Source organism: Epinephelus moara, chromosome 1 (assembly GCF_006386435.1).
Source record: "Epinephelus moara isolate mb chromosome 1, YSFRI_EMoa_1.0, whole genome shotgun sequence".
NCBI classification, from domain to species: Eukaryota; Metazoa; Chordata; class Actinopteri; order Perciformes; family Serranidae; genus Epinephelus; species Epinephelus moara.
Window position 1 is genome coordinate 47,907,116 of NC_065506.1, and position 25,659 is coordinate 47,932,774.

At 42.1% G+C, this 25,659-nt stretch overlaps 4 protein-coding genes across 9 annotated transcripts in view; 2 read left to right on the forward strand and 2 right to left on the reverse strand.

The window, feature by feature from the left end:
- Nucleotides 1-25,659, forward strand: part of LOC126393455 (CUGBP Elav-like family member 1) — a 377,556-nt gene that overhangs the window by 146,282 nt on the left and 205,615 nt on the right. The window lies entirely within an intron of this gene.
- cdkn2aip (CDKN2A interacting protein) lies at nt 8,431-14,474 on the reverse strand. The gene is made up of 4 exons (XM_050051602.1): nt 14,334-14,474; nt 13,658-13,907; nt 13,443-13,567; nt 8,431-12,030 (listed from the first exon to the last, which is right to left on the reverse strand). The coding sequence occupies exons 2-4, from the start codon at nt 13,903-13,905 to the stop codon at nt 11,474-11,476; spliced, it is 930 nt and encodes a 309-aa protein (XP_049907559.1). The 5' UTR covers nt 13,906-13,907; nt 14,334-14,474; the 3' UTR covers nt 8,431-11,473.
- tubgcp4 (tubulin, gamma complex associated protein 4) lies at nt 14,662-24,897 on the forward strand. The gene is made up of 18 exons (XM_050049563.1): nt 14,662-14,826; nt 15,308-15,436; nt 15,758-15,880; nt 15,961-16,014; nt 16,128-16,184; nt 16,850-16,929; nt 18,267-18,468; nt 18,552-18,717; nt 18,927-19,051; nt 19,274-19,324; nt 19,403-19,508; nt 19,927-20,034; nt 20,534-20,678; nt 20,764-20,941; nt 21,546-21,680; nt 21,765-21,881; nt 21,951-22,090; nt 22,252-24,897. The coding sequence occupies exons 1-18, from the start codon at nt 14,749-14,751 to the stop codon at nt 22,256-22,258; spliced, it is 2,001 nt and encodes a 666-aa protein (XP_049905520.1). The 5' UTR covers nt 14,662-14,748; the 3' UTR covers nt 22,259-24,897.
- Nucleotides 24,909-25,659, reverse strand: part of tp53bp1 (tumor protein p53 binding protein, 1) — a 27,258-nt gene continuing 26,507 nt past the window's right edge. For all 6 annotated transcript variants that reach the window (XM_050046873.1, XM_050047041.1, XM_050046796.1 and 3 more), the window contains 2 exons: nt 25,312-25,448; nt 24,909-25,229 (listed from right to left, as the gene is read on the reverse strand). In XM_050046873.1, coding sequence (XP_049902830.1) covers nt 25,045-25,229; nt 25,312-25,448 — 322 coding nt within the window. In that variant the 3' untranslated portion in view covers nt 24,909-25,044. The remainder of the gene's footprint in view (nt 25,230-25,311; nt 25,449-25,659) is intronic.

The following is a 25,659-nucleotide window of genomic DNA, read 5'->3' on the forward strand; positions in this document are numbered from 1 at the left end:
TCAATTCAATTTTTCAGTCTGTTTGTCAATTACACACAGGTCCGAACACACACATGCACAAACTGGACCTATACATGCACTAAGTGGAGAGATGTCAGAGTGGGCTGCCCATGACAGGTGCTCCGAGCGGTTGGGGGGTTCGGTGCCTTGCTCAGGGGCACCTCGGAAGTGCCCAGGAGGTGAACTGGCACCTCTCCAGCCACCAGTCCACGCTTCATATTTTGGTCCGGACGGGGACTTGAACAGGCGACCCTCTGGTTATGACATCTAGACATCCTATAAATCTGGTTTTATTCATCATGCCTGAATATACATTTCAGAATCAAGCTGGTAAAATACATGGAAGAAATATATAAACATAAAGGCCTACAGTATAAAATTATCATGAAATTCTAAAACAATAAATAGTCCGAATGTGGAGAAATCAGAATAAAGAAAAATACAAATACAAATACATGAAGCTACAGGCTGTAGACCTGCTGCACGTTATTATCAGAATAAATAACCTCCCGGATTATACTGATAACCAACAAATCACTGCATTCCAATACTCATTTATTATTTTTTATTATTAGTTTCCGTGCTTTTATTGTGAAGGAGACGCGTGTAACTTCCGGTCACAGCCTTGTTAATTCTGTGTAATCGATGCAGTTCTTTGTTTCCTCTCGGAATGACGTCAGTACACCTACAGCTGGACACTGGAAATATTAATTATGTGATGCTCTGACTTTATAATTGATCAGGATGATGATGATGATGATCCGTCACATCGGTGCACGTGCGCCTTGCGTGCACGCGCTGGCACATGCTGCAGGATCAGTGACTCTCACCTGCTGAGCCAGTGTCAGTGCAGAGGAAGTGAAGTGAAGTGAAGTGAAGTGAAGTGAAGTGAGGGTCCCAGAAATCAGAGGAGAGTAACATCAGTAACTTAAGAACAGCTGCACATCCTTTTATAATGATTATTTTTTAATAGACACAACATGAGCTCTTTAATTCAAGGCTGGAGTCATCACTGACGGGAGGGACCAGACCTGTGGGGATATGTTTTAGTGATCCAAGGCAAGGAATAAAGCATGCCATCATACCTACAAAAATATACATAATTCACTTCAGTTTCATTTATAAAGTCCATACGACAGCCCTCTGTCCTTTGGACTCTCACAGCAGATAAAGAAAAAACGTATCTGTTTTTCAGCAACTATCCCAAACTTATTAACAAGCATTAGTATAGATCAGGGGTGTCAAACATACGGCCCAGGCACCAGAGCCAGCCCGCCAAAGGGACCAGTCCGGCCCACTGGATGACTTTGCACACCTAATGTTGATGCACCTGTGAAGGCTGACAGGTTTCAGGAGCAGTTTAAACACCAAGCAGATAAATGCTGCCTCAGAGGTTTCCCACCCCGACCAGAGTACAGCTCTCTGAAATAACAGTGAATACTGACTGTGGTCATATTTAAAGATACTGGACATTGTGCAGAATATTGTCAACCAGCAGCTTCAGAGCAAAAGAATCTGCATCAGACTTCTGTCTTAAAACAATATTAGTGTAACCCTGCTGCTGCGGCACTGACACGACTTCAGAATGTAAGGCAGCAGATGACTTTACCTGCTTCTTCAACAGCTTCTGCTTTACTGGAAAGTTATGAAAAAAAGGTCACATGTAATGACAGTGAGAAGTAATTTGCACATAATGTTTCTTCGGATATCACATGCTGTTCACCATTTGTTTTGTAAATGGATGAATGTTTCAGAATGATTTTCTTTACACTAAAAACAAGGGAAACATTTTGAAGGGGTCACAGTTTAATACTGGTCCAGCCCATTGAGATCAAACTGGGGTGTATGTGGCCTATGAACTGAAATGAGTTTGACAACCCTGTTTTTTTAGATTTAGTTTTCCTCTTAAATCATATCCTCCCTCCCGGTCACAGAGCATGTTTTGAGTATTGCCCAGGAGTAGATTATTTTGTGTTTTTGTCTGTACTGTTTTAAATTAAACCAAGTCCCCGAATTTCAGTGCACGTGACTTTAAAACCAGTGTGTTTATGTCCTCCCTATGTCAAACGTCACATACAATCCTATTGGCTTCTTATTTTGTAATATGTGCAGGATGTACTTGGTCCTCTGGCAGCAGAGGTCTTTTGTCTGTTCCAAGGCCAGAGGAAATCATGTCGGCTGAGTCAGTGATCTCTCTTATTAAAACATACTTTTATCAGAGAGTCTTTCTCTGATTTTATTTGAGTTTTGACTTCATTTAAACTGATTTTATTTACTCAATTATTGCTTTCTACATATGCAGCACCTGCTTGATCAAGTGCACCATTGAAAACCTTTCTATCTATCTATCTATCTATCTATCTATCTATCTATCTATCTATCTATCTATCTAATCATCTGCACTGCACTGTAATTTAGTTCTTATTATATATGACTTGATTTATATGTTGCATCTTCTTGTGCTGTTTAGGTGAGCCAGAGACCATTTTTAATTGGCTGTCAATCATCCTGAGGGCTGAGATATGGACGCATGAACTTCAGGAACAGCAGTTGAGAAATCTCTGTCACTACATGGTTAGTAGATACTCTGGAGGAGCTCTGGATCATATCACGTACTCGCTGTTCCACGCTCTGAGGCTGAATTTGAGAGTGAGGACAAAAAAATCATTTCTTAGGATGTGCCTTCTGTCTTGTGTTTTCATCAGACAAACCCAAAACCACTGTTCCAATTAAAGAGAAACACTGACACTCTTGGATAACGTTAGATTCAACATTAACTTACATTTATCTGGCTGATGCTTTGAAGGCGACTCACAATAAAAGGAAGCTGCATACTGTCATATGCACCTTCCTCATGTAGACCTATATAACCCAGTCTTTGCACTCTGCACCTTTGCACCGACTGTGTCAAACTTTATTGTGTGTGTCTCTCTGTATGTCTGTAAGTACACATAGTTCCCATGTATGTCTGCATGTATGTGTTATCTATAGATCTATGGAGTTTATAGATGTACTGTGAAGGCAGCCAAAGACGGGATGTTAAACTCTCCAGATGGATTCTCAGTCTGCTGAGTGAACACACACACACACACACACACACACACACACACACACACACAGATTCACACAGAGATGCACGCTCAGATTAATGAACCCTCCCCGACAGACGTGCAGCATAAAATCATCCCCTTTTAAACATGTCTTTAAAAATGGCTGTGCACTGATCTTGTTGGAATGAAACTGAGTGAACGTGTTCCTGGGAGTCGGCAGGCTGACATGAGTAAAGACACAATCAACACACACACTCAGTAATCACCAGCCTGCCGCAGGCTGCTGGCCAACTCTCTATCAGGCTGATGAACAGCACTCCTCCTCTCTGTTCTCTGAGCACAGAAGGCGTGACACCTCACAAATTCTCCTTCATATGCTGTTGACACACACACACACACACACACACACACACACACACACAGAGTCTCTAATTATGTCCCTGTCTCACAGGGATATTGATGAATAGGAAGGTGTGGCACGAGCCATAACTTACAGCAAAGGTATCTTATACTTCCTGAACAGAACTGTCCACACAACCCGTCCTCAGTCCCACGTCGTCAAATATTTTGTCACGCTTTGTCTTCAGCAGAAACTGTTTGTGTGGAGTTGTTTGTCAGCACGTGGTAAATATCCTTTGTTCTTTAACACTGGGTTGTGTTGTTTATGGGCTAACTGGCTAACTAGCGTCTTGAATTCATCTTGTTGGTTTCCCAGTTTCCCTTTTTGACTGACACCTGCTGGTGTGGAGAGTTATTACCTCTCACGCAGGCACAAAACGTACATGCTAGTCGGTCGTTGCCTGTTGTCTTTACAACCTTTTAGCCGAGACACAGACGATGTGAGGCGATGCAACAGTCGCACTTTGTCGGCACTAGTTCTTCGCTGTCGGTTTGGTGTGTCTGGGTCGTGTGCTTTGAATGTAAATAAGTTGCCAGAGTGCATTAAAAAGCATCAAAATAGAGATGTTGATAAAAAAAATCTTGGGGTAAGATCCCCCCTCTACAGCCCCCAGTGTCCTCAGACCTTAGAACCGCCCCTGCCAGTTAATGTAGTCTTTGGACTGTGGGAGGAAACCAGACTGACACACAGGCAGCATGTAAACTCAAACACACTTCTTTTCCACCAACATGGAACCGGTTCCATTCTGGTTCCTGCTCCTAGTTGAACATTCAGAGCATTTAGACCCAAAATAAATTGGTTGCAAACCTGAAAAGTTGGTTTCGTTGTGATCGTGACAACAACAGAGGGCGTGTAATATTCTACAGGTTGGAAAGAGAGGATGGAGGAAGTGTGCAGTGCTCTCATTATTAGTTGGTCTGTGCTTATTTTTTGGTAAACTCAAATATCTGTGATAACAGAACAAATGTTCACAGGTAATCAATATAATCTGTGACTTTGCCACCAGTGTGTACTTTCGTTGTGCATTGTGCAACGTCCTCCGTTGGTGACACATCAATGATTCTGTGCAAAACTGGTGGAAACACGGACTGGTTCACTAGATAGCACCTGAACAGAACCGGTTTAAGAACCACTAATTTGGTGGAAACGGGGAACCAGAGGGGTCCAAACGGGTTTGAGCCCAAACCCTCGTGCTGTCGGGCAACAGTGCTAACCACTGTACCAACACGCCCTGTTAGTATCCATGTTTCATAGATGTCATGACAATTTACCACCAGTACACTGTGGCAGTCTTTGTACTATCATCTAACAATAAAGTGGAGTAATTAGATTTTAGTAATAACAAGATACTGGATGCCAAGATGGCACCTATTCATTCTAGTGGAGTTGCCCGCCTGGCACATATGCCAAAAAAGTTTTCTAGCTTCCAAGTTTACTTGCACAGTATGCAGCCTACTGAATATGCGGCGTAGTGTTTCTCCCGCTGGCCCGCCTGCGAGTATCCGCTTGGCTTATAGACTTCACACTGTGATGACATCACATATTTTTAAATCGCTTTTCTCGGCTTGAGGAGGAAAGTTTTAAAAAAACAAAAACACCAAAAATTCAGAATAGAAAGAGTCATAATTGACCTTGTTTGCAGTAGCAGGTGTGGACAGTTTTACTGACGTCTCTTTACAGTGGTGGTCAATAGGAAAATGCTTTGTGGGCCGCAGGGGATTTTCGCTGTAATACCGAGAGTGGCCACTGGGGAAAATTTGCTGCAAGGGTGAGCGAGTTTTCTAGAGGCCTGATAATCTTACTCTGATGTATTACTACTTTTACTTAAAGGTCCAGTCTGTAGGATTTATGGGGAAGTAGTTATCTGTGTTCATATCCGTACTCGGAATGGGTGGTGTTTAACTTGGAAGTGGGTGGTGTTTACACAAGAAATGGATGGGACCCAAAGTTGTCATTTAAATCTGAAATTGCTGTGGTTTGAACAGAAGTTGCTATATTTATTATTTGTTAGAAAACTATTAACAGAACACAAGAGTCAGAGATGGAGCACACATCCATTCTGGATACTGGACTTATCCAAGTATTGAGGCACCCCTAGCATTTAATATTCATAACTATGTTTTCGTTAATTTATAATTACCTGAAACCTTGAAATGAGCTGTTTATAACTATCTATATCTGCGGGTCCTCTCTCACAGAATTCACTGCATTATTTCTACAGTAGCCCAGATGGGACAAATCAAACACTGGCTCTGTCACGCTCGACGCACGGGAGAAGTTTCCATTCTGCAACCTCACCACTTGATGCCACTAAATCCTGCGCACTGGACCTTTAAAGGTAGGCCATAGTTTGCAATGAGAAGACAATGTTTATACTCACACAGAAGTAATCCCTCACTGATGACCCAGTCACAGTGTCTGTGTGTTTACCTGCAGAGACTCTGCCCTCTGCCTCGATTTGATTGTTTTTCTGCTTGCTGTGTGAGGGACGTTCCTGGGCACTGAGCACAGGTGAGATCAGGACTTTATGAAACAGTAGTGACCAGGTGCCAGACTGTAAGCAGCACGCATCTAAGAGGAAGCTATGAAAATTGCTGACACAACGCAAAATGTACTGAGGCAAAACGCCAAGCGGACAGAGCTTGTTTCGCCACAGGAGTGAATCTGGGCTTGGCGATACTGTTTAAAAAGAGTAACCACCAGTTCCTTAAAGTCCTCCACTCAGAAAAATGTTTTGCTTATTGTTACTTCTCTTGAATGTTTTTCCTTCACTGTGCAGAATGTTTTTATCTTCACCTGCTGAAGACAGGGAAGTTTGTGTTAAACATGTGTATGTAAGAAATTATTTTGTGACATCACATCTAGTTTGAAAGCCAGCCAATGTTCAGTATGTGACATAAGGAACAGTGTGTAAGATTTAGGGGGATTTAGTGGCATCTAGTGGTGAAGATTGCAGATTACAACCAGATGAAACTTTCTCCTGTTTGGAATTATAGAAATAATAAAAACCGACATTCTCACCGTGAGGAGGCTTTTAAGTTCACTAACAAAGACCACCCCAGTAGAGATATAGATTAAATGAGGGTGAAGGGATGAACAGATGGAGGGATGGAGGGACACAGGGAAGGCAGGAAGGTTGTTAGGGGGGTGAAGGGAGAAACCAGGGTCCCTGACAGGTGGAGTGTGATGGTGGTTCGGTGTAGGCTGAAGGCGGAGGGCGGGATGGAACCAGGAAAGTTGAGACAGAGTGGGGGAGTCGTAATTTTGTCTGCTCTAATATGGGTAGCACCCCCTGGTGATTCCTGTATTCTGTGGAGAGAGAGAGATGACAACAAAAAGAAAATGGGTTAGGATGCGATTGAGGTGTGGTCTTTGTTCCCGAACTTAGTAATAAACTTTGATTGGTCATCACGAAAACGTGAATGTCTCTATCTAGAGCCAGTGTTTAGTTTGTCCCTTCTGGGCTACTGTAGAAACATGGTGTTGCAACATAGTGATCTCCATGGACGAGGACCTGCTCCCTATGTAGATATAAACACAACAATTCTTTTTTTCAGGTGATAAAACACTAAAGAAAACACAATGATTATATTATATTCCATTTCTGCCAGTATATCCCCCTAAATCCTGCACACTGGACCCTTAAACCTTGAACCAATTAATATTTGCATGCTCACAGGTTGTGGATTTTCCCATGAGTGAGCAGCATTAGATGTAATTTTAAGAAATTTTAATGAGGTAATTTGCATTTTTTTGTTGGAGACCACATCAGAGACAAATTATTATTCCAAGCAGAGTGTTTTTATAGATTTTAAAATGTGCCTGGAGGAGATATCTAAAGGTTAAACAGGCAAAACCAGGCAGTCCAACTTTTAAGTGGTCAGACCTGATCCCAACAGTAAACAGGATGTTATCATATTGTGAAAATACACAAATGCTGTCAGTCTTTAGTTTGAGTACACTTTGTACAACTTCCAAATTTCAGGTTTTTACAGGATGTTAAAATGAGCACGAGCTCCTCCTGAATACACAGATGTGACATGTCCACCTGCCACCTGCCACCTGCCACTTCTGCCTCATAGAAGTGTCTGCCTTCTCTCCAGTATACTGGAACTAGATGACACTAATCCACAGACCTTGTTTTGAGCAGTTTCATGTAGGAACTACTTTCTTTTCGACCGAACTACACTGCCAGCCGTGTAACTGTGCAGAAGACAGCGTGCATCTACTCATGTGGTGATTGTTAAAGTCGAGGAAGGATCCTGAAACAGCTGAAAATCAAGGAGGCTACGTCATTGAATCCCGCCGAAGGACTGTTCCAGTGTCAAGGATCCTACGAATTCTACAGAGGGCTGAGTCCTTCCTTAAGAGAACTTTCAAGGATGCATGTGTGTCAGAGTCCTGCACGGGTCTGTTTTTGAAAACCCGCACCCGCCTATACTCTTAAAGCTCAGTACCAGACCAGGTTTTGGGGTGAACTGTCCCTTTAAGGCGCAGCTAATCATCCACCATGTTACAGCTCCTATCAGTGCTCGTGTTCAAATCGTCTAATGAAGTGAAAGACATCAACGTGCGGGCATGTGAATACAGTCTGAGCGGCGGCTTCCTGCTGATATTAACAATAGCTCCGTTTTAACTGTGGAGGGAGGTCAAGCATGAGTGTCACTCAAATCACTGACAGTTTATAATTATTTCATCACCACTGTTATTTCTATATCTATTTAAATCCATCTGTCTTATGAGGACTGAGTCATCCTCCTCAGTTGTGTCTGAACTTGCCAATTACCTCTAACGAGAGTCAGTGTGTGACTCACTTCTACTTATGGATTAACATTAGTTTTTTCTTGGAGCTGCCAGAGATTCCCTGAGTGAAGTGAGATCATTAAACTGGTGACACACAGTATTATTGGCTGTTTCTAAAAGGCTGCTGAACAAAGTCAGCGTGGTGTTTACTGCAGCGACAAACGAACCAAACTTCAGTCGGTTAAATTATGTTTATTTAAAAAATATATAGAAACAGATCACTGGTGTAAACAGACAGTAACATGGAGGAGTGTGGACGCTCACACTTCAATGCGACCCTGTTCACCTTCAACTCAAACTGGAAAAAAGAAATAACACATCACAGCAGCACTTTACCCTCAAACACATCAGAACTGCAAAAATCAAACTGTGTTCAGAGGAATTCTCTTTTCTGTGACACCCCAATATTTTCAACATCAGTGAAGTTAAATAACAAAATAAAATAAAAGCCTTCAGAACATCTGTACAGTATAACAGGTACTGTAGTTGGCCGAGTGTTAAAGAAAACAAAACTGTGAAGTACACTTGAACGTCTCCTTAAACTCTGTATACTGTCAAAAACAAATCAAACTTTGAGTCAGGTCTCTGTGGCGTCACTTGGTTGTTTTTTAAAGTACAAAAAAATTAAACGTGGGAACCACCAAATAACTTCAGAGGGCCGTGCTCTTTAAAGTGTGGGTCGCTCAAAATGAAAGGCAAATTCAACCTGTTACACAAACAATCCTAATCACGAGGGTTAAAGGGTACGATCAGGAAACAATGTTGATATCTGACATCAAACAGTCACTTATGGTGGAAAATAATATTCAAACTGAAGTCTGGATTTAGAACTCGTATGTTTCTGTGTATTCAACTGGTACGAACACTAAAGTCCATCACGTTTAAAAAACAAAAGTATTAGTTTTTGCATCCTGCTGCCAAAATCTGGGGCCAGACGCATAAACGATGTGTACGCACATTAACCATGCCTGCGCCTTTTCCCACACTTAAACTGGTACTTATAAATGAATGTCAAATGTCATGAACTCTTCAGACCAGGCGCACACACAGTTTTAGCAGAGATAGCTGCAGGTCTGATGATGAGGAGCAGATTGAATATGATGAGAGATGGACAAGAATGTTTTTAGGTTGTTGGCCAGTTTCACTGACTGTGTTGTTTTTGTTGCAGCTCACACGGCGTTCTTTAAAACATCAATCAAAGGCGCATTTATAAAGTTAATTTTAAGTCATTTATGACTGTGGAATGTCATCATTATTATTTACATTTTTTTCCGTGTTGGTAATCGTTAAATTGTATCCTGTGAAACATTTTGTAAATTCACATGAAGGCTTTGAATGAATCATTGATCGTCTTTCAGATGTTTAATAATCGTAACTATCAAGATTTTACCGTGACGACAGTGAGCAGAAATGTGATGAATTAGCGGTGCAGATTCTACAAATCACCACAACTGTGTGTAATAACAGCTGCTCTGAACCTCACTGCTGCAACACAGTCGGTGAAACTGCTCATTTTCCGCATTTCTCAATGACAGGTCTAAGGTTTGGTGGAGGGGCACAAGTACCGATAAGTAAACATATTTAAAGGGCATTTCTACATCCATTTATGGCGAACTGTGGGTGTGGAAATGAGGCTCCACGATGATCCTACGCACAGCTTTATGAATCTGATGAAAATACTGTACATGCATATTCCTGCCTTTGTCCGTACACACAGTTTAGGTCATGAATCTACACAGTTTTATGCATCTGGCCCCTGGACTGGGGTTGTGGTGATATACTGGTTCCACAGTAGACCACGGTATAAAAAAACGACGATTAACAAATCATAAACGGTTTATCTTCAGAACTGAAAAAAAAAGGCAACAGAACGGAAAATCTCACCTGCGTGCACATCTCTTTTCCTCTTTGACTGCCTGTCAGACTTAAATTTAAATTATAATAAAGCAATTGTTCAACCACAAAACCCTTCTAGTTTCAATTACGAATTATGTAATACCATGAAACCGTGCTGTTGTCTGTGAAAATCTCACACTGCTGCAACCCTAATCTGGACCCTGCAAACTGACAGGTGATCAAAACCATAAGATGACGAATTCTTGTGTTTGTTTCCCTTGTAACCCTGCAGTGTGAATCTAAACAGGTCAGGTTTGGACTGAACTCAGTTGCACTCGTGAAATCACCAGAAGAACACCGTCACGACAGGAATGAACAAAGGAGAAAAACAGATACACGCTACTCCTAATATGATGGCCGTAACAATTTTGTTGGGACAAATAATCACATCAATATAATACAAAACAATCTCCCACAATACTCAGGTGGTGTTTAATCCTTAGTTTTAACTCTTTAACTGTTCTGCCTTCTGGTAGCTGAGCTTCTAGCAGCACAGTCGCCAGAAGAAAATGTTGGCATTGTACATTTCTGCACACCCCGAATACTTTATATTTGTATGTTTCATATGTGTCATATCAGTGTGTCGTAGTACATAAATGAATGATGGGGGATGGCGTGACACTGAGACGAGACAGACCCCAGTTCGAAACCAGCAAACAGCAAACCTGGTTGTGTTTTAGCTGGTTAGTCATCACTGTGTTTCTAGCAGCTTGTTCGGCTCCAAATGTGAGTGTTTTTAGCAACCCATCACAGTTTTTGCACGGGGAATGGTGCCGTGAAAAGCAGTTGTTTTCCAACCAAGACATCGACGGCAACTCCAGTCGTTATTGTGCCTTAAAAAATCAGGTATTTTAAGCCTAAACATGATCTTTTCTTAACCATAACCAACTGGTTTTTGTGCCTAAACCTAACCTAGTTTGCAGAAACGTACAATGCCACATTTTTTGGGGCGGCTGCATTAAAGTTTTTGCCATGTTTTTTATGGCTGGTTGACTTTTAAACTTCACACACTTTCTTTCACTGTTTGCTGCCTATAAAACTCTGTAAAACTGAAAGTGGTTGAAAATGTAGTCAGTACAGTGTGAGATTAACTCTTGCTGTTTTGGAGATGTATCCCAGATATCTGTCTAACAACATGCCACCTGTGTTATGAAACCAAAGTATTGTGGAAAATGTGACAGTTAATGCTCTGCGTTAGTTATGATGTTCAGCTGCAAACACTCTGGTCCCGACATGGTCATGAATTCCTTCAGTAGCTCCATTAATTAAATGTCCATGCTCCCGACGGGCATCACAGCAGGGCAAACGTCACAAACTGTCTGCTCTATGAGGATCCATCTTCCAGCTGCTCGTCCTGAAAGGGGTAGCTGAGTGCAGGAGGAAAACCCTGACTCCGAGGCTGCTCGTCCAACAACATCAAGTCCTCCACGTCTTTCCCTTTGTACCTCCGTCTGCAGATCTTTACCGTCACTTTTCGCCCCTGAAAGACTTTTAGGGCCTCTTTGGAAGCCATGGCTCTGGCAGCGGACTCATCACGTCCGTATCCTGTCCCCATGTAAACAGACTGACAGCGAATCTCACACACGTGGCCTTCCTTCTGTGTGCGGCCTGCAGGGAGGCCAGCGATGTCCTTCAGCGGCACAAACACACAGGTCAGGGTCTCTTTGCACGACTCCACGCAGCTACGCAGTATTTCAAAATGGTCCAAGTTTGGACCGAAGCCCCCCGCCGACACCAGCTTCCACGCCACCGCCTTGTAGAGGCGGTTGAAGAAGGGCTGGTGCTCTGCTGGAGCCTGTGGAGGAGGTCCTGACTTCTGAGTCACTGGCCGTGGAGCTGGTCCACATTTGGCTTTCTTCACACAGCTGTCAGCATCAGTCTCTGCAAATGATGACACAACAGGCAGGAAAGTGATGACTGCACAAAGAAACAGAATTTACTGAGGAAACAGACTGCGTCCTTGGGTGTGGGTGAGTAAAGAAAAGAAAAATGTGTGTGGGTGATTACACTGAAACCCTGCTGTAATAGAAGACAGCACTGAACACAGTGGTCCATCACAAGCTACAGACAGTTTGTGGGAGTGCACAGAGTCCTTCCTGCTATCTAACATATTCACAGACTTTACTCCACCCGTTTGAAATTTTTGAGACTTCTGCTTGTGGTGGCTTGGATAGCATCACTCTGAAAGATGCTTCTGAAATTCTGTCCACCCACTTATACATACATGTGGAAACAAAATATTCAGGGTGTCCACAGGTGTCTGTTAATGCTTTTTATGACCCGTTCAAGACGCCTTTTAACCAAATTCAGGACAGATTTTTGGACAAATCATATTTTACTCACTTAAGCATCACAGGCATGTAGCATATATGTGGTCTTTTGCAGAGGAAAGTGTTACGTAGGAATATGGTTATTAGAGTTAAGTCAATCTATATGTTGAAAACAGGTTTGTGCAAGTATGAAGTAAAATGACAGTTTTATAGTTTTTGAACTTTTACAAAGAAAGGCTTCACTCGTTTTTCACAAAAAGAAATTAAAACATGGATGAATGAAAAAAGATAAAATGTTTGTAGAAGTTAAGACCTCACAAATTCAAATTTAAGACTGTTTTACTTTTAATGCCTTATTGTTGTAACACTGAATTTAAGAGATTTTAAGACCTTTTAAAGGACCTGTAGACACCCTGAGAAACACATGTTAACACCATGCAATCCCATTCAACACAGCTATCGACCAGAATGCCTACTATAGTGCCATTTTCTCTGGGGTTGCACAATAAAGCTAAAGAATTATCGAGATGCGGCAAAGTGAAATATACAAATTCCAGAAGCTGCAATTTTAAGGGTAAAATGTGTCAAAACCTTCCATTATCAATGAGGCATTGTGGTGCTACAGAGCATCTTGGTCTACAAATGATATTCCAGATTTTATACAGACCCCAGCAAACATCACATCATCTTCATTTGAATATCATTTTCCAGTAAAAATGAAATGCAAACATCACCCTTCCCACTTCAACTGTCAAAAATAATCTCAATATGATTTGCTTTACCTGTCTTGCAGTCCTAATTATTTTTAAATATAATATAAGATAAGAGATACTTTATTGATTTCTGGGGGGAAATTGTTAACTAGTGTGTCATTTGTGTATTCCCAAAAAAATTAAATAATACAATAATGGCAGTGCAAACACTGAGTTTCAAATTTTGGTCTTTTGTCTGAAGTGTTCCTGGTTAATTCAAAAGATTTCAGCCACACCGAAGCTGCTGTAGTTAAAGTGTATATTTCATTACCAGCTGTGGCACTCCGCTTCCCTCTGGCCAGGATCCCATCTTTTGTGGTTTTGTGAACTGGAGCATCTATGACAACGATCCCCTCACCCATGTCCTTGATCTTCTCCATCACCGTTGGTGGATAGCTGAGGGATGAAGAGAACAGACACAGTCAGATATACCTCTGTCTCTGCTCCCTGCAGTTCATCACTCAGCTGTGTCAGTGTGTGTCTTACCTGCAGCCCAGGAAAACGTGATTGGCCCAGACCATGGACAGAGAGAGCAGCCTGTCCAGACTGCTGCTGGGGACTCCGGGCTCCACTGTGGGGAAAGCCTCCATGTTCCTCAGGATGAACTCTCTCCGGGCAGCCCACTGTTTGTTGCTCTCACAGTAGGTCCTGAAGGTTTCCACCCATTGGGCCAGCTGCGGGTTCTGGCCCAGGTACTCTGCAACTATGTCCTCTCCGCTCCTCTCCCCCGCCATACCTGCAACAACACACACTGCATGTAAGAGGCAAACAAAGCACACACCTGACCATTCAAGTTAGTAACACAGCTGTTAGCTTGAGCCAGGCTAGCTGATCTAAATAAACGCAACCTGTCTGTAACACACTTGATGTTTCTGTGTTGCTAACAGGTTTTTATACCGTCACAGCTGGTGTTTTGTTGCTCAGTTGCCTGGTAGCAGCCAAATTAAGGTTCATGTTTTCTAGAGTGCAACTGACTTAGCAACTAACGTTAAGTTAAGACAAACGGCTAACGTTAGCCGAGCAACAATACCTCTAACGTTACCGGAAGTCTCGCTGATTATACCAAAGTGCTATCAGGCTAAATAATAATGCGATTAACAAGCTCTCCATTGTTTGTACCGTCTGTATGAAGTAATGATTTTAATTAGTAACTACGACATACCAAGCTCTCTCCGTTGCGAGGTGTCGCTAGCTAGCTACATGACCGAATCATGACGCAAGACTGACGACGCTGCCTTTTCCTTCCGCTGGAGAACTACATTTCCCAGAAGCGCCGTGATAGCTACAGGTTGCCATGCTAACTTTCGCTCACTTTTTTTTACATGCATCACAGAGCTCGTTTAATCTCTGAAATGTCAGGAGTAACCTTATAACACAAGTTACTTTTACTTTAAAGACATTTCAATTAAAAGTACACGATAAGAAAAGCGACGTAACCTCTGACGCACCCCGTGACACTTTGCGTCATGACGCAATCAACCTGCGACAGCGCGGGCAGCGGTTTGTTTTGGTGGCTGAATTTGAATGAGATGCTCACAGCGGCGTCTCCAACGTTAATCGGTTAACGGTGAATTAAAATGATTCACGAGCTGTTGCTGGCGTTAAGTGGATACCCGGGGACTATTTTCACCTGGAACAAACGGACAGGTTTGCAGGTAAATATGAAAGACGTTAGCATACAGCTCTCCGGCATGCTAACGTTAGCTAGCTAATACATTTGTACTTTTAAAAACATGGTGACGTTATTTCCTCTCCTTTCTTTAAACAATCCTAACATATCGATATGGTGATATTGTTGTCGCTGTGGCAGTGTAGTTATTGGTTTGTGTTAGCATAAGTTAGCTTAGGAAGAAACTGTTAAAATGAGAAGTGATAGCCTGTGTACAACATTAACACCTAATATATGAACAGTCTCAGTTGAACATTGCACTATTTTCCATGTATATGCCTCTCAAAATGTCTTCTTCAAATATAGCGAGATGCGTTGTTCGTTTCCGTACTCGTAACAACCCTATATGAGAATGAGGTAACATTTGAAGTGAATAGTTGGATTCAAAAATGAAGTACTGACATAGTGTAGATGTATGCATGAAAACCTATAGATCGTGGTCATGAACCATTTTGTTCCACCCTCAGGTGTCCCAGGATCTGCCCTTCTTGCACCCCAGTGAGACCAGTGTCCTCAACCGGCTCTCTAAACTGGGCTCAGATTACATCCGCTTCACAGAGTTCATAGAACAACACACAGGCCATGTGCATCAACAGGTGAGTAAGCCACAAAACACTTTAGACATTTAACTTGTAAAATCTTTGACTCTAAATTGTCACTTTTTTGTAGGAATACTAACCAGTCAGTGAGATTAAAAAAATCTATGTCCATATCAGTTCAGTTGAATCTTTGTAGTTGATATTTGGCTGCACTTGTAGTGTTGTTAGTTAAGGAGGGAAACAGAGGTTCAGCTTGTTAAAGAGTATCTCACCCTTCCTTATCTAAGTTTGTGTTTCTCTGTTGATAAATGAATTCAATTAAACACAAACACAAATAAATCTAGTTCACTGGATTTTTCTCAACAATTCATCTCTCAGGAACATCACACGAACCAGCCCAACCAGACAGGACTTCATGGAATTTATCTGCGGGCTTTCTGCACCGGGCTGGACTCGATCCTGCAGCCCTACAGACAGGCCCTGCTGGACCTTGAACAAGAGGTAAAATGATGACACAACCAACAAGAGTAAATGGTGACGTATGTGACACAATGCTCATTTATCTTGTGTGTGTGTTTCAGTTCCTCGGAGATCCACATCTGACAATATCTCATGTGAATTACAAGCTGGACCAGGTAAAGCATTAATGAAACTTTCTATCCACTGAAAATATACTAATGACACTCACACTGAAAATCCTTCGTACAGTTCATCTTATGTTTCTCTAATACTGTATTGTTTCTTTCAGTTCCAGTTGCTGTTTCCGTCTGTGATGGTGGTGGTGGAGTCTATAAAATCACAGAAGGTAAGGATCGTTTATAGGGTTAGTTCACCAGGAAATGTAAGTTCAGGGCGTTAAACAGAGCAGCTCATGTTTCACATGATTAAAAGAGGATGAATCCCTCAGTTGAGGAAGATTACAACAGGTTTCCACTTTACTGGAAAACTCCCAAAAATCAAGAATAAATTAAGCAAAGATGTTGGGGTATATATAACCACAACAACCCTGGTTGAAGTGCAAACCGGAGCCCTTCTTACACACCCTTTATCACCATAGCAGCTCATAAAACACAACAAGATTCGTGTGTCTCAAGAAATGAAAGTAGTTTAGTAAAAGCTGTGAGAAAAGTCAGATTTATTGGTAAGCAGCAAAGATGTGCAATGATGAGTCTTCTTCTGAAGTCTGATTATGTCATCTTGTCACCTCTTGATTATATTTGCCTAAAGCTACACACTGATTCACATTTTATTTTGCAGAAGTTTGCTAAAACTTGCTCACTATCAGTTTTAGGGTGCATGTTATTAATCTCTCAGCACATTATATGCAAACTAAATGAGACTGATCGAAGTGCGACGTAAAAGCTGACTAAAAGAAAAAGTGACTCTAAAATTAGACCTACTGATCTACAGTAACACCTGGGGAACAGAACTGACAGCTGTATGTCCTTCTTGTCTTGTGTGCTGCTTCAGATCCACGGCTGCCAGATCCTGGAGACGGTGTACAAGCACAGTTGTGGGGGGCTTCCTCCTGTCCGCATGGCGTTAGAAAAGTAAGTCTGGGGCGTCGGTAGCGCAGTGGATAGTGCCGGCGCCCCGCATATAGAGGCGATGCCTCAATGCAGCGGTCGCAGGTTCGACTCCGGCTTGCAACCCTTTGCTGCATGTCAAACCCCACTCTCTCTCTCTTACCCCATTTCACTCTGTCCTGTTCATTAAAGGCAAAAAGAAAGCCCAAAAAATAATCTTTAAAAAAAGAAAAAGAAAAGTAAGTTTCTCTGAAACTTGTATTAAGGTCTTTCCCAAAGTTGTTTTGACATTGTTGGGGTGAGTTATATGCTCACCCCAACAATGCGGGGTAGACAAAATTTGGGTTGACATGAGGAGCAGGTGTGTCCTTCCTTCACTGCAGATACTTTAACTTTGTCATAATCCTGCAGTCTGGCAGTCCATGGCTCTTTGACACGGGGTGGTTCATGTTTAGATGCTAGCATGTGTCTTAAAATGACACACTGTGTTTTCTGAGTTGCCTATAAATTTAATTTGGCCTTGACCCTTCTTCTTTTGGTTGTGCATTCATGTGAGTGATGTCAAAGCTCAGAACCTGTCTGATGAAGTAACTGTAGCTCTCTCTTGTGTCCTGTCAAACAGATTTTGTCACCACTACAGTTGCTGTGAAGTTCTCCAGTTACTCTTTAATACCTTAGTTTAAAAAAACGATAAACAACAGACTAAGAAGTTGAAGTGTCTCCTGGTGTAATTTTCAGTACATAGTTTCCATTCTGGTGTTAGTCCTGATCATGTATACAGGTCACGATTGACATGTCACTCCATTGTGTGGTTTTATTAAAACTACCCCTCGTAATAATTATGGAGGACCACTCCAAATGAGTGATGCTTGCTCTATGCTTGACTTATCGGCAAGGGTTGCAAGTATCCACACAGGCGAAGTGATGTTCCACCATCAGACATGGCCCATATGCTGAGTTCAATGTGGCAAGTTTTCGCCTGTCCATGCACATCCAACATTTTCTAACTACATGCAAAATGGGCAGAGAACCAAATACCATCCCCGCAGTTTGGGAGAATATTGGTATACCATGAGGAGAAACTGCACACAGTATGAAAGATCCAAATGTTTCCTTGTCATGATCCTGCATCAGCTCATGTCCATGCTGAAAGCATAACTGAGGCCTTTTAGGGGTCAAACTGGCAGAGCTTAAATATGGTCCATAACTGATTCCTACTTTTTGTAAAATTGTGGTGATGTCTGAGCTGTGATGAAATCATCAAACCTTCTGTTTTGTCTTCGTTTTATAATTGATCACGTCACACTAAGATACAGAAACATTTCTTTCTTTGTCTTTGTGTTGTTGGTTCCACTCTGCAGGATTCTTGCTGTGTGCCACGGTGTGATGTACAAACAGCTAGCAGCCTGGATGCTGCACGGTCTGCTGCTGGACCAAAGCGAGGAGTTTTTCGTGAAGCAGGGGCCCAGTGCAGGAGGAGCTGCTGCCAACCAGGAGGAGGAGGAGGAGGACCTGGGGCTGGGAGGTCTGAGCGGGAAGCAGCTCCGAGAACTACAGGACCTGGTGAGAGACACAACCAACAGGGGACAACAGCTCAGTTTGTATTAAACAGTGTGTTGAGTATGTGCTTCTGTGTTGTGGTGCAGAGGCTGATCGAGGAGGAGAACATGCTGGCTCCGTCTCTGCAGCAGTTCTCTCTCAGAACAGAGATGCTGCCGTCTTACATTCCCATCAGAGTGGCTGAGAAGATCCTCTTCGTCGGAGAATCTGTCCAGATGTTTGAAAACCACAACCACAGCCCGTCTAGAACTGGTAGCCTGTTTGTGTCCTGTAGTAGCGTACTTTAACCTACAGTGGGGCAAAAAAGTATTTAGTCAGCCACTGATTTTNAATTACAGACCTCTCTCATCTTTCTAAGTAGGAGAACTTGCAAAATCAGTGGCTGACTAAATACTTTTTTGCCCCACTGTATGTGTTTGCATCATTAAGAGAACAGCTCATTATTGTTTTGTGTGTTTCAGGCTCGATACTGAAGCACCAGGAGGACATGTTTGCTGCTGAGCTGCACAGACTCAAACAGCAGCCTCTTTTCAGCCTCGTGGATTTTGAGAATTTGATCGATCGCATCAGGAGCACAGTGGCTGAGGTGAGCTCATATCCTCGTGCATTATTTTAATCTTTTGACCAAATAACGTTCCAGGTTAGAACAACGTTGGCGTGTTAGGACCACTGTAGGTAATATTCCGACAAAAAACTCTAAATTTCGAGATTAAAGTCATAAACTTACAGGGGAAACTCTGATATTCCCTGAGATTAAGTTGGTAAATTTAAAGAAAAAAAAACAAATCACCATCTCTCACACTTGCAGCATCTCTGGACGCTGATGGTGGAGGAGTCAGATCTGCTCGAACAGCTCAAGGTTTGTATCAGTCACACTTGATTCTGGATCATAAATCAGAGCAGAACGAACGGTGCTGACGTTTGTATTTTCTTTCAGATCATTAAAGACTTCTACTTGTTGGGTCGTGGCGAGCTTTACCAGGTTTTCATTGACCTTGCGCAGCACATGCTGAAGACGCCGCCAACAGCCGTCACTGAGCACGGTACGTTTTTAAATCTGTGGAGTAGTTCCATTCAAGGTCAGTTGAGTGGAAAATGGATAATAAGACTCATCGATTTGGCTGTGTGTGTGTCTGGTGTCTGTGTGTCTGTGTGTGCCTTTGTGGGTCTATGTGTGTATGGATGGGTGAGAGTGTATAGATAGCTCGGTGTGTGATTGTGTATCTCTAGGCTTATGCTAAGATACGCATATGTATGTATATGTGTAATGCATCTGTACTTTGTATTGTGTTGTCTCTGTTTTGTCCTCTATGTGTGTTATGATTTTTCTCTTGTGAAAAATGAAAAACAAGAAAAAAAATAATTATACAAAAAAAAAAAAATCTGTGGAGTAGTTTCCCCCTTGTTAACTTCAGCTTGACAGTTGTCACACATTAATGTCGTGTGTTTTCTGCTCCACAGACGTAAACGTGGCCTTTCAGCAGGCGGCTCATAAAGTGCTCCTGGACGACGACAACCTGCTGCCTCTGCTGCACCTCACTGTGGACTACCAGGGCAAAGACAGCAAAGGTGTGCTGCTCACTAAAGCTTTCTGTAGATGTTCATGATACACAACCTGTTCAGTCCTGAAGCAGGAAACTGTCTGTTTGTGAACAGAAATGAATTCAAATAGAAAACTTTCTACTTGAAGATGATGCTCTCTTCTGTTTGGTGTTTAGTGCCGTCCAGTGGTTTTATGATCATGAGCATTAAGAGAATGAAGCAACTTTGAAAAGTAAAAAGGCTCCTCATTACAACTGCAGTTTAATAGTCAACACAGTTGAATTGAAGAGTAAAAATCAAAAACTCCAAAATATAAGGTTTTGTCCCAGTTCATCATTATTTGCAGCTGTTTTTAACATGAACATGCTCCGCTGCAGCTGAGACCAGTTCATATTAAAACGTGTTTCAGATCAGTCACCAGTTAAAACAGAATCACTGCGGAAGATGATGATCGGACTCCTGTGGCGAGATTCATCCTGATTTATCTGTACTTTAATGTTAAACGTTATCCTGCCTGTTCTTTCAGAGGCAACAGGCCCCAGAGACGGAGCCACTCCTCCACAAGACACGTCCCCCCGTGAGGTCCCGCCCACAGGTTGGGCAGCTCTTGGGCTCACCTACAAGGTTCAGTGGCCGCTGCACATCCTCTTCACTCCCGCCATCCTGGAGAAGTGTGTTCTCATTTGGCTTCCCATTTATTCAGGTGTGTGTTTCCTGAGAGTGCAGCTGCTGAGCATCCTCTCCTCTCTGTGTCAGGTACAACGTGGTGTTCAGGTACCTGCTGAGTGTGCGGCGGGTGCAGTCGCAGCTGCAGCACTGCTGGGCTCTACAGATGCAGAGGAAACACCTCAAGTCCAGCCAGACAGACGCCGTGAAGTGGAGACTACGTAACCACATGGCGTTCCTGATCGACAACCTGCAGTACTACCTCCAGGTAACACCTCAGTGAAACTGATGTATAAATGATGTGTATGTAGTAGTCACATTTCTGCCCCCAGGCAAACCAGTGTGTATAAAAACAGGTTAATCTCAAACATTCTTTAAACCTCTGAGCACACGCTCAAAATTGTCTTTGATCTTTAACATGCAGGATGTTGGTTAACAAAACTTTTCATCACTGTATCTGTGGTCTTATTGTGCACAATGAATAAATATTAAATACACTGAACAGTATTGTATTTCATGTCTCCATCTGCTGGTGGGCCGTCATGATAACAGTATGTATGTATACTATGATGTTAATTCCACCACAGAGGAGACTTTATGATCACTAAAATTAGGTGGGGAAAAAGTTAATATATTGACATCTGTTATTGATCAAATGAGTTGTTATATCGGCAAAAAATCCATTACCGTTCATCCGTATTCTTGAGATTTATAAATCTCATTTAAAGAGTCCTTCTGCATGTTTTTTAGTGTTAGGCATCTGGCCCTGGACATGGCTTTACTTTGTGTGCAGTTAGAAATATTACCATGAGACAGGAGCATCGCATCAGCAGAGGAAATATTGAAGTTGTTCTCTTGCTCTTTGTCTCCAGGTGGACGTGCTGGAGTCTCAGTTCTCTCAGCTGCTGCAGCAGATCAACTCCACCAGAGACTTTGAGAGTATCAGACTGGCCCACGACCACTTCCTCAGTAACCTGCTCGCCCAGTCCTTCATCCTCCTCAAACCGGTACGAACCACTGAGCCAGATTATGTTTAATTCATCTCTTTAAGACTGTTAAAATCGAGTCTTAATGAATGCCTCTGTCCTCAGGTGTTCCACTGTCTGAACGAGATCCTCGAGTTGTGTCTGAACTTCTGCTCACTGGTCAGTCAGAGCGTGGCGTCACTGGACGAGAGGGGAACAGCTCAGCTGGACATCCTGGTCAAGGTGAAGTGTTGGAACAAGTCAAAATATGTATATGTATATATTTATAACACTGACATGTTTATATTTCAGGGCTTCAGACGGCAGTCCTCTTTACTGTTTAAGATCCTGTCGAGTGTGAGGAATCATCAGATCAACTCTGACCTGGCTCAGCTGTTACTGCGACTGGACTACAACAAGTACTACACCCAGGCTGGAGGCACGCTGGGCAGGTAGGACACACAACACGACCTCACACTGTTATCTTCTCAACTTAAACACAAATTAGTTCAGGCTGTGATCGTTGTGTCTCAGCATGATGCAGAAAATTACCCGACACTCCTGAGGCAGTTTTTAGAATTAATCCAACAATATTCAATTTCTGTCTTTTCAGTGTTTAAGAAGAAAACAAAGGATTAAGATTGAGAGATATGTCCATCTAACTTGACTCTCACTGAACTCCCATCGGTCTTCTCCTCTGCCTGAGTACTGTTAGCATGGCATGCCTGCTTAACTTATATTTAAAGGGTTAACTCATCCAAATTATACATTCATATTTCCTATCCAAACATGCAAATAGTTTTTCAGATCTGCCTCTAAACCTTCTGACACCACCTCAACACGACAGAGGTGGATAAGATCCTGTTTGTGGTGCTCACAGCGCTGAAAAATGACATTTGGAGACAGCAAATAGCTTTTTTAGACAAAATGACGTCACTGTGAACAGATTCAGTGGAACTACTAAAATGCCACTCCCCTTATACCTTTGAACGTGCATAGTGTGTCGGCGCTGCGGTGGCAGGGGATGCCAAAAAAATAATGAAACATTTAAACTTACTGGGAGAACCATGTCACGCTGCTGTGGCCAATCACATAACCAGCAGACCATGAGAATAAATAATAATAATAATAATAATTATTGTTGGCACAGCTTTGATGCAACAACTGGATCTCTTTCCATTTTCCTCTGAGCCTAGCACTTATCAGTTTTCACAGTTACGTCTGTTGTTCCACTGTCCACCATCCTCCACTGCGGATACTAAAGCACTTACACTGATACTAGGGATGCACAGTATTGTTTTTTTTGCTGATATCCGATATGCCAATGTATGACAACTAATTTTGCCAATACCAATATTGATATATCGTCTTTTTCCCCGCCTAATTTTAGTGATCATAAAGTCTCCTCTGTAGTGGAATTAACATCATATTATACATGCATGCTCTTAGTGTGACGGCCCACCAGCAGATGGAGACATGAAATAGTATCTTGGGATAATTACCAGGGGAAACACAAGCACTATCCTCTTCCTGTTTTGGTCGCTCAATTATTGAAGCACTTCCTTTGTCCCATAAATCAAGCCTTCATTTCTCAGGAGATTTTACCTGATGGCCGACATAGCTGCACAGTGAAGGCGAGGCTTTTAGAGAACCAATGTAAACGCTGATGGTATCATTATTCTACAGCCATTAGACTGTGCAATCAACATTTACTACATAATGATAAGTTAAAGCAAAAAACTTGTTAGCTAGCTGTTTCCATCTTTATGCTAAGCTAACCAACTCCTGGCTGCAGCTTCACGTTCACCGTACAAACAAGAGATCAGTATCAGTCTTCTCATCTAAGTCTCTGCAAGAGAGGGAATTTCCCAAAATGTTGAACTATTCATTTTAAGTACTCAAGTAGTCTCTCCTGTCATTCATTTACATGGTAACTAACTGTGGTTCAGAGTTATTTAAAAGCGGCTTTATAACAGAATTACCTGAAAATAATCCTGGTTTAACTGAAACATACCTCACCACATTCGTTTCTGCAAAATCGAGCTGCTGTCGACTTTTTAAATGTCATTTTTCAATGCTGTGAACATCACAAACAAAACTCTATCCACTTCAGAAGTATAAGAAACCTCAGAAGCAGATCTCAACACCGCGGCATTCACACCTGACACTATAGAGACTGTTTAAGGCGTCTTTCATTATCTAGGAAACATCTTTGTTCTACTGAGACTTCCTGTCCGACTGCACGAAAACAGCGCCTGAGCTGAAATACTTAGTATGGGAGATGGTGAAATCAGAGTTAGGAACTTGCTGCTCGATGGTTGGCTGTTTCTTTCGACAAGGTATAAACTGAATGTCAGAAATGTAAGTCTTACACTTCCCAGGGCTGAGCAATATTAAGAAATTATATCATTATCCAGATGTGAGACTATATATCGTCATTGAATCATTGATTCATAATATGGCTGAAATGTTTTTTTTCCTCTCCTTTTAAGGCTTCATTACGGCAAACTGATGTAAATGTATCATTTAAACAGACTTTTCTATTTGTTTTAATGCTTGCCTTAACTCAGAGTTGTTATATTCACATTATTGATGATTATTGATCAAAATCTCTGTGTTAATATTTTCCGATTTAAAAAAAAATCACAACAACTTTGTGTCATCAGAGAAGGTATTTGGTCAGAAGCATGTACGATTTTGTCTTCCAGTCCTAACATTGATAAAGTGCTTTTAGGAGATTTAAAAATATCGAGATATACATCATGTATTGAGATATAGCCGAAATATATCGTGATATAATTTTCAGGACATATCACCCAGCCCTGACACTTCACTGCAATCCATACTTTGTGTGGGTTTGTTTCTTTAGGGGTCAGTCGAAAGAACTGGACACCTACAGGAAAACTCCAGGGTCTGTGGCGCTTCGTTTCTTAGTGCAACATAGACTTTTATTTCTGATTGAAACCAACAACCAACCATTGGAGGTGCTAAAACTAATTTAGCCGTCCCCCACAGAGTATATTTCAGATCAGGAGGTATACAGATCAGTGTTTCATATGCTGTTTTTGTGCAGTAATGGCCAGCTTGAAAATTTAAGTGGAGCAACATTGTCGTTTACTAGCAACTGAAATATGCCTTCAAACAGTCTATAGGATTCATGAGGATATTTGGGTGATCTGACCCTTCAGCTCTGTGTCCTTGTATAAACTGTAAATATTATAAACCTTGATGTGTGTACCATTGTTTGTTGAAACAATAAACTGACGTCAGTTTAAAATGAAACAAGGGTCACAATTTATTATCCCATAAAAACAGACAGGATAAAGGTATATACAGCAGAGGCATGCAACAGAACTAACGCTCAACATTTAACATGGTCCAAGGCGTTTGCACATGTGGACTTGGATTATGAGGAGTAGTCGTGGCGATACTGAGGCTTGCTATGGAAACCCAGGCGCTCCCCGCGGATGACGCTCTGGATGATCCACTCGGGAGACACCAGCGGGACTTCCTGTGATGTCACATTTTTCTCCACCAATGGCGGACAGGCATGGTCTGTCACCACGACGTCATACTTGCCAGCAGGAATGTCTGAACACAGAGAGAAGAACAAACGGTCAGACGAATGATTGTTTGGGATTCATGTTGTGGATCCTGAGGTGGGAGTCTGTACCTGAGCTGTCCTTGTCGGCCTGGAAGTGTCGGACTGAAGAACCTCCACCCATGGTGATCAGCTGAGCCCAAAGCTCCACCGGCTTCTCAAACACCAGGAGGACCCGCAGAGGCTTGAACGGGCTGCAGCGTGGATGCCTGATGGGAGAGAGAAGTTAAATGTATTACAACAGGAACCTTTCCACAGCGACATGCTATGACTTTTTTTCATGATTTCGGACCACATGCTATACTATGACTTTTTTCATGATTTTGGACGACATGTTATACTATGACTTTTTTTCATGATTTTGGACGACATGCTATACTATGACTTTTTTTCATGATTTTGGACCACATGCTATACTAT

Coding starts and splice junctions, on each gene's coding strand:
- tubgcp4 (XM_050049563.1), top strand. CDS start 14,749: ATGATTCACGAGCTGTTGCTGGCGTTAAGTGGATACCCGGGGACTATT. Junction 19,325..19,402: donor ATCTGCTCGAACAGCTCAAG/GTTTGTATCAGT, acceptor ATTTTCTTTCAG/ATCATTAAAGACTTCTACTT. Junction 20,035..20,533: donor CCAGGGCAAAGACAGCAAAG/GTGTGCTGCTCA, acceptor CTGTTCTTTCAG/AGGCAACAGGCCCCAGAGAC.
- cdkn2aip (XM_050051602.1), bottom strand. CDS start 13,905: ATGGCGGGGGAGAGGAGCGGAGAGGACATAGTTGCAGAGTACCTGGGC. Junction 13,568..13,657: donor CACGTTTTCCTGGGCTGCAG/GTAAGACACACA, acceptor TTCATCCCTCAG/CTATCCACCAACGGTGATGG. Junction 12,031..13,442: donor GAAGCGGAGTGCCACAGCTG/GTAATGAAATAT, acceptor CATCATTTGCAG/AGACTGATGCTGACAGCTGT.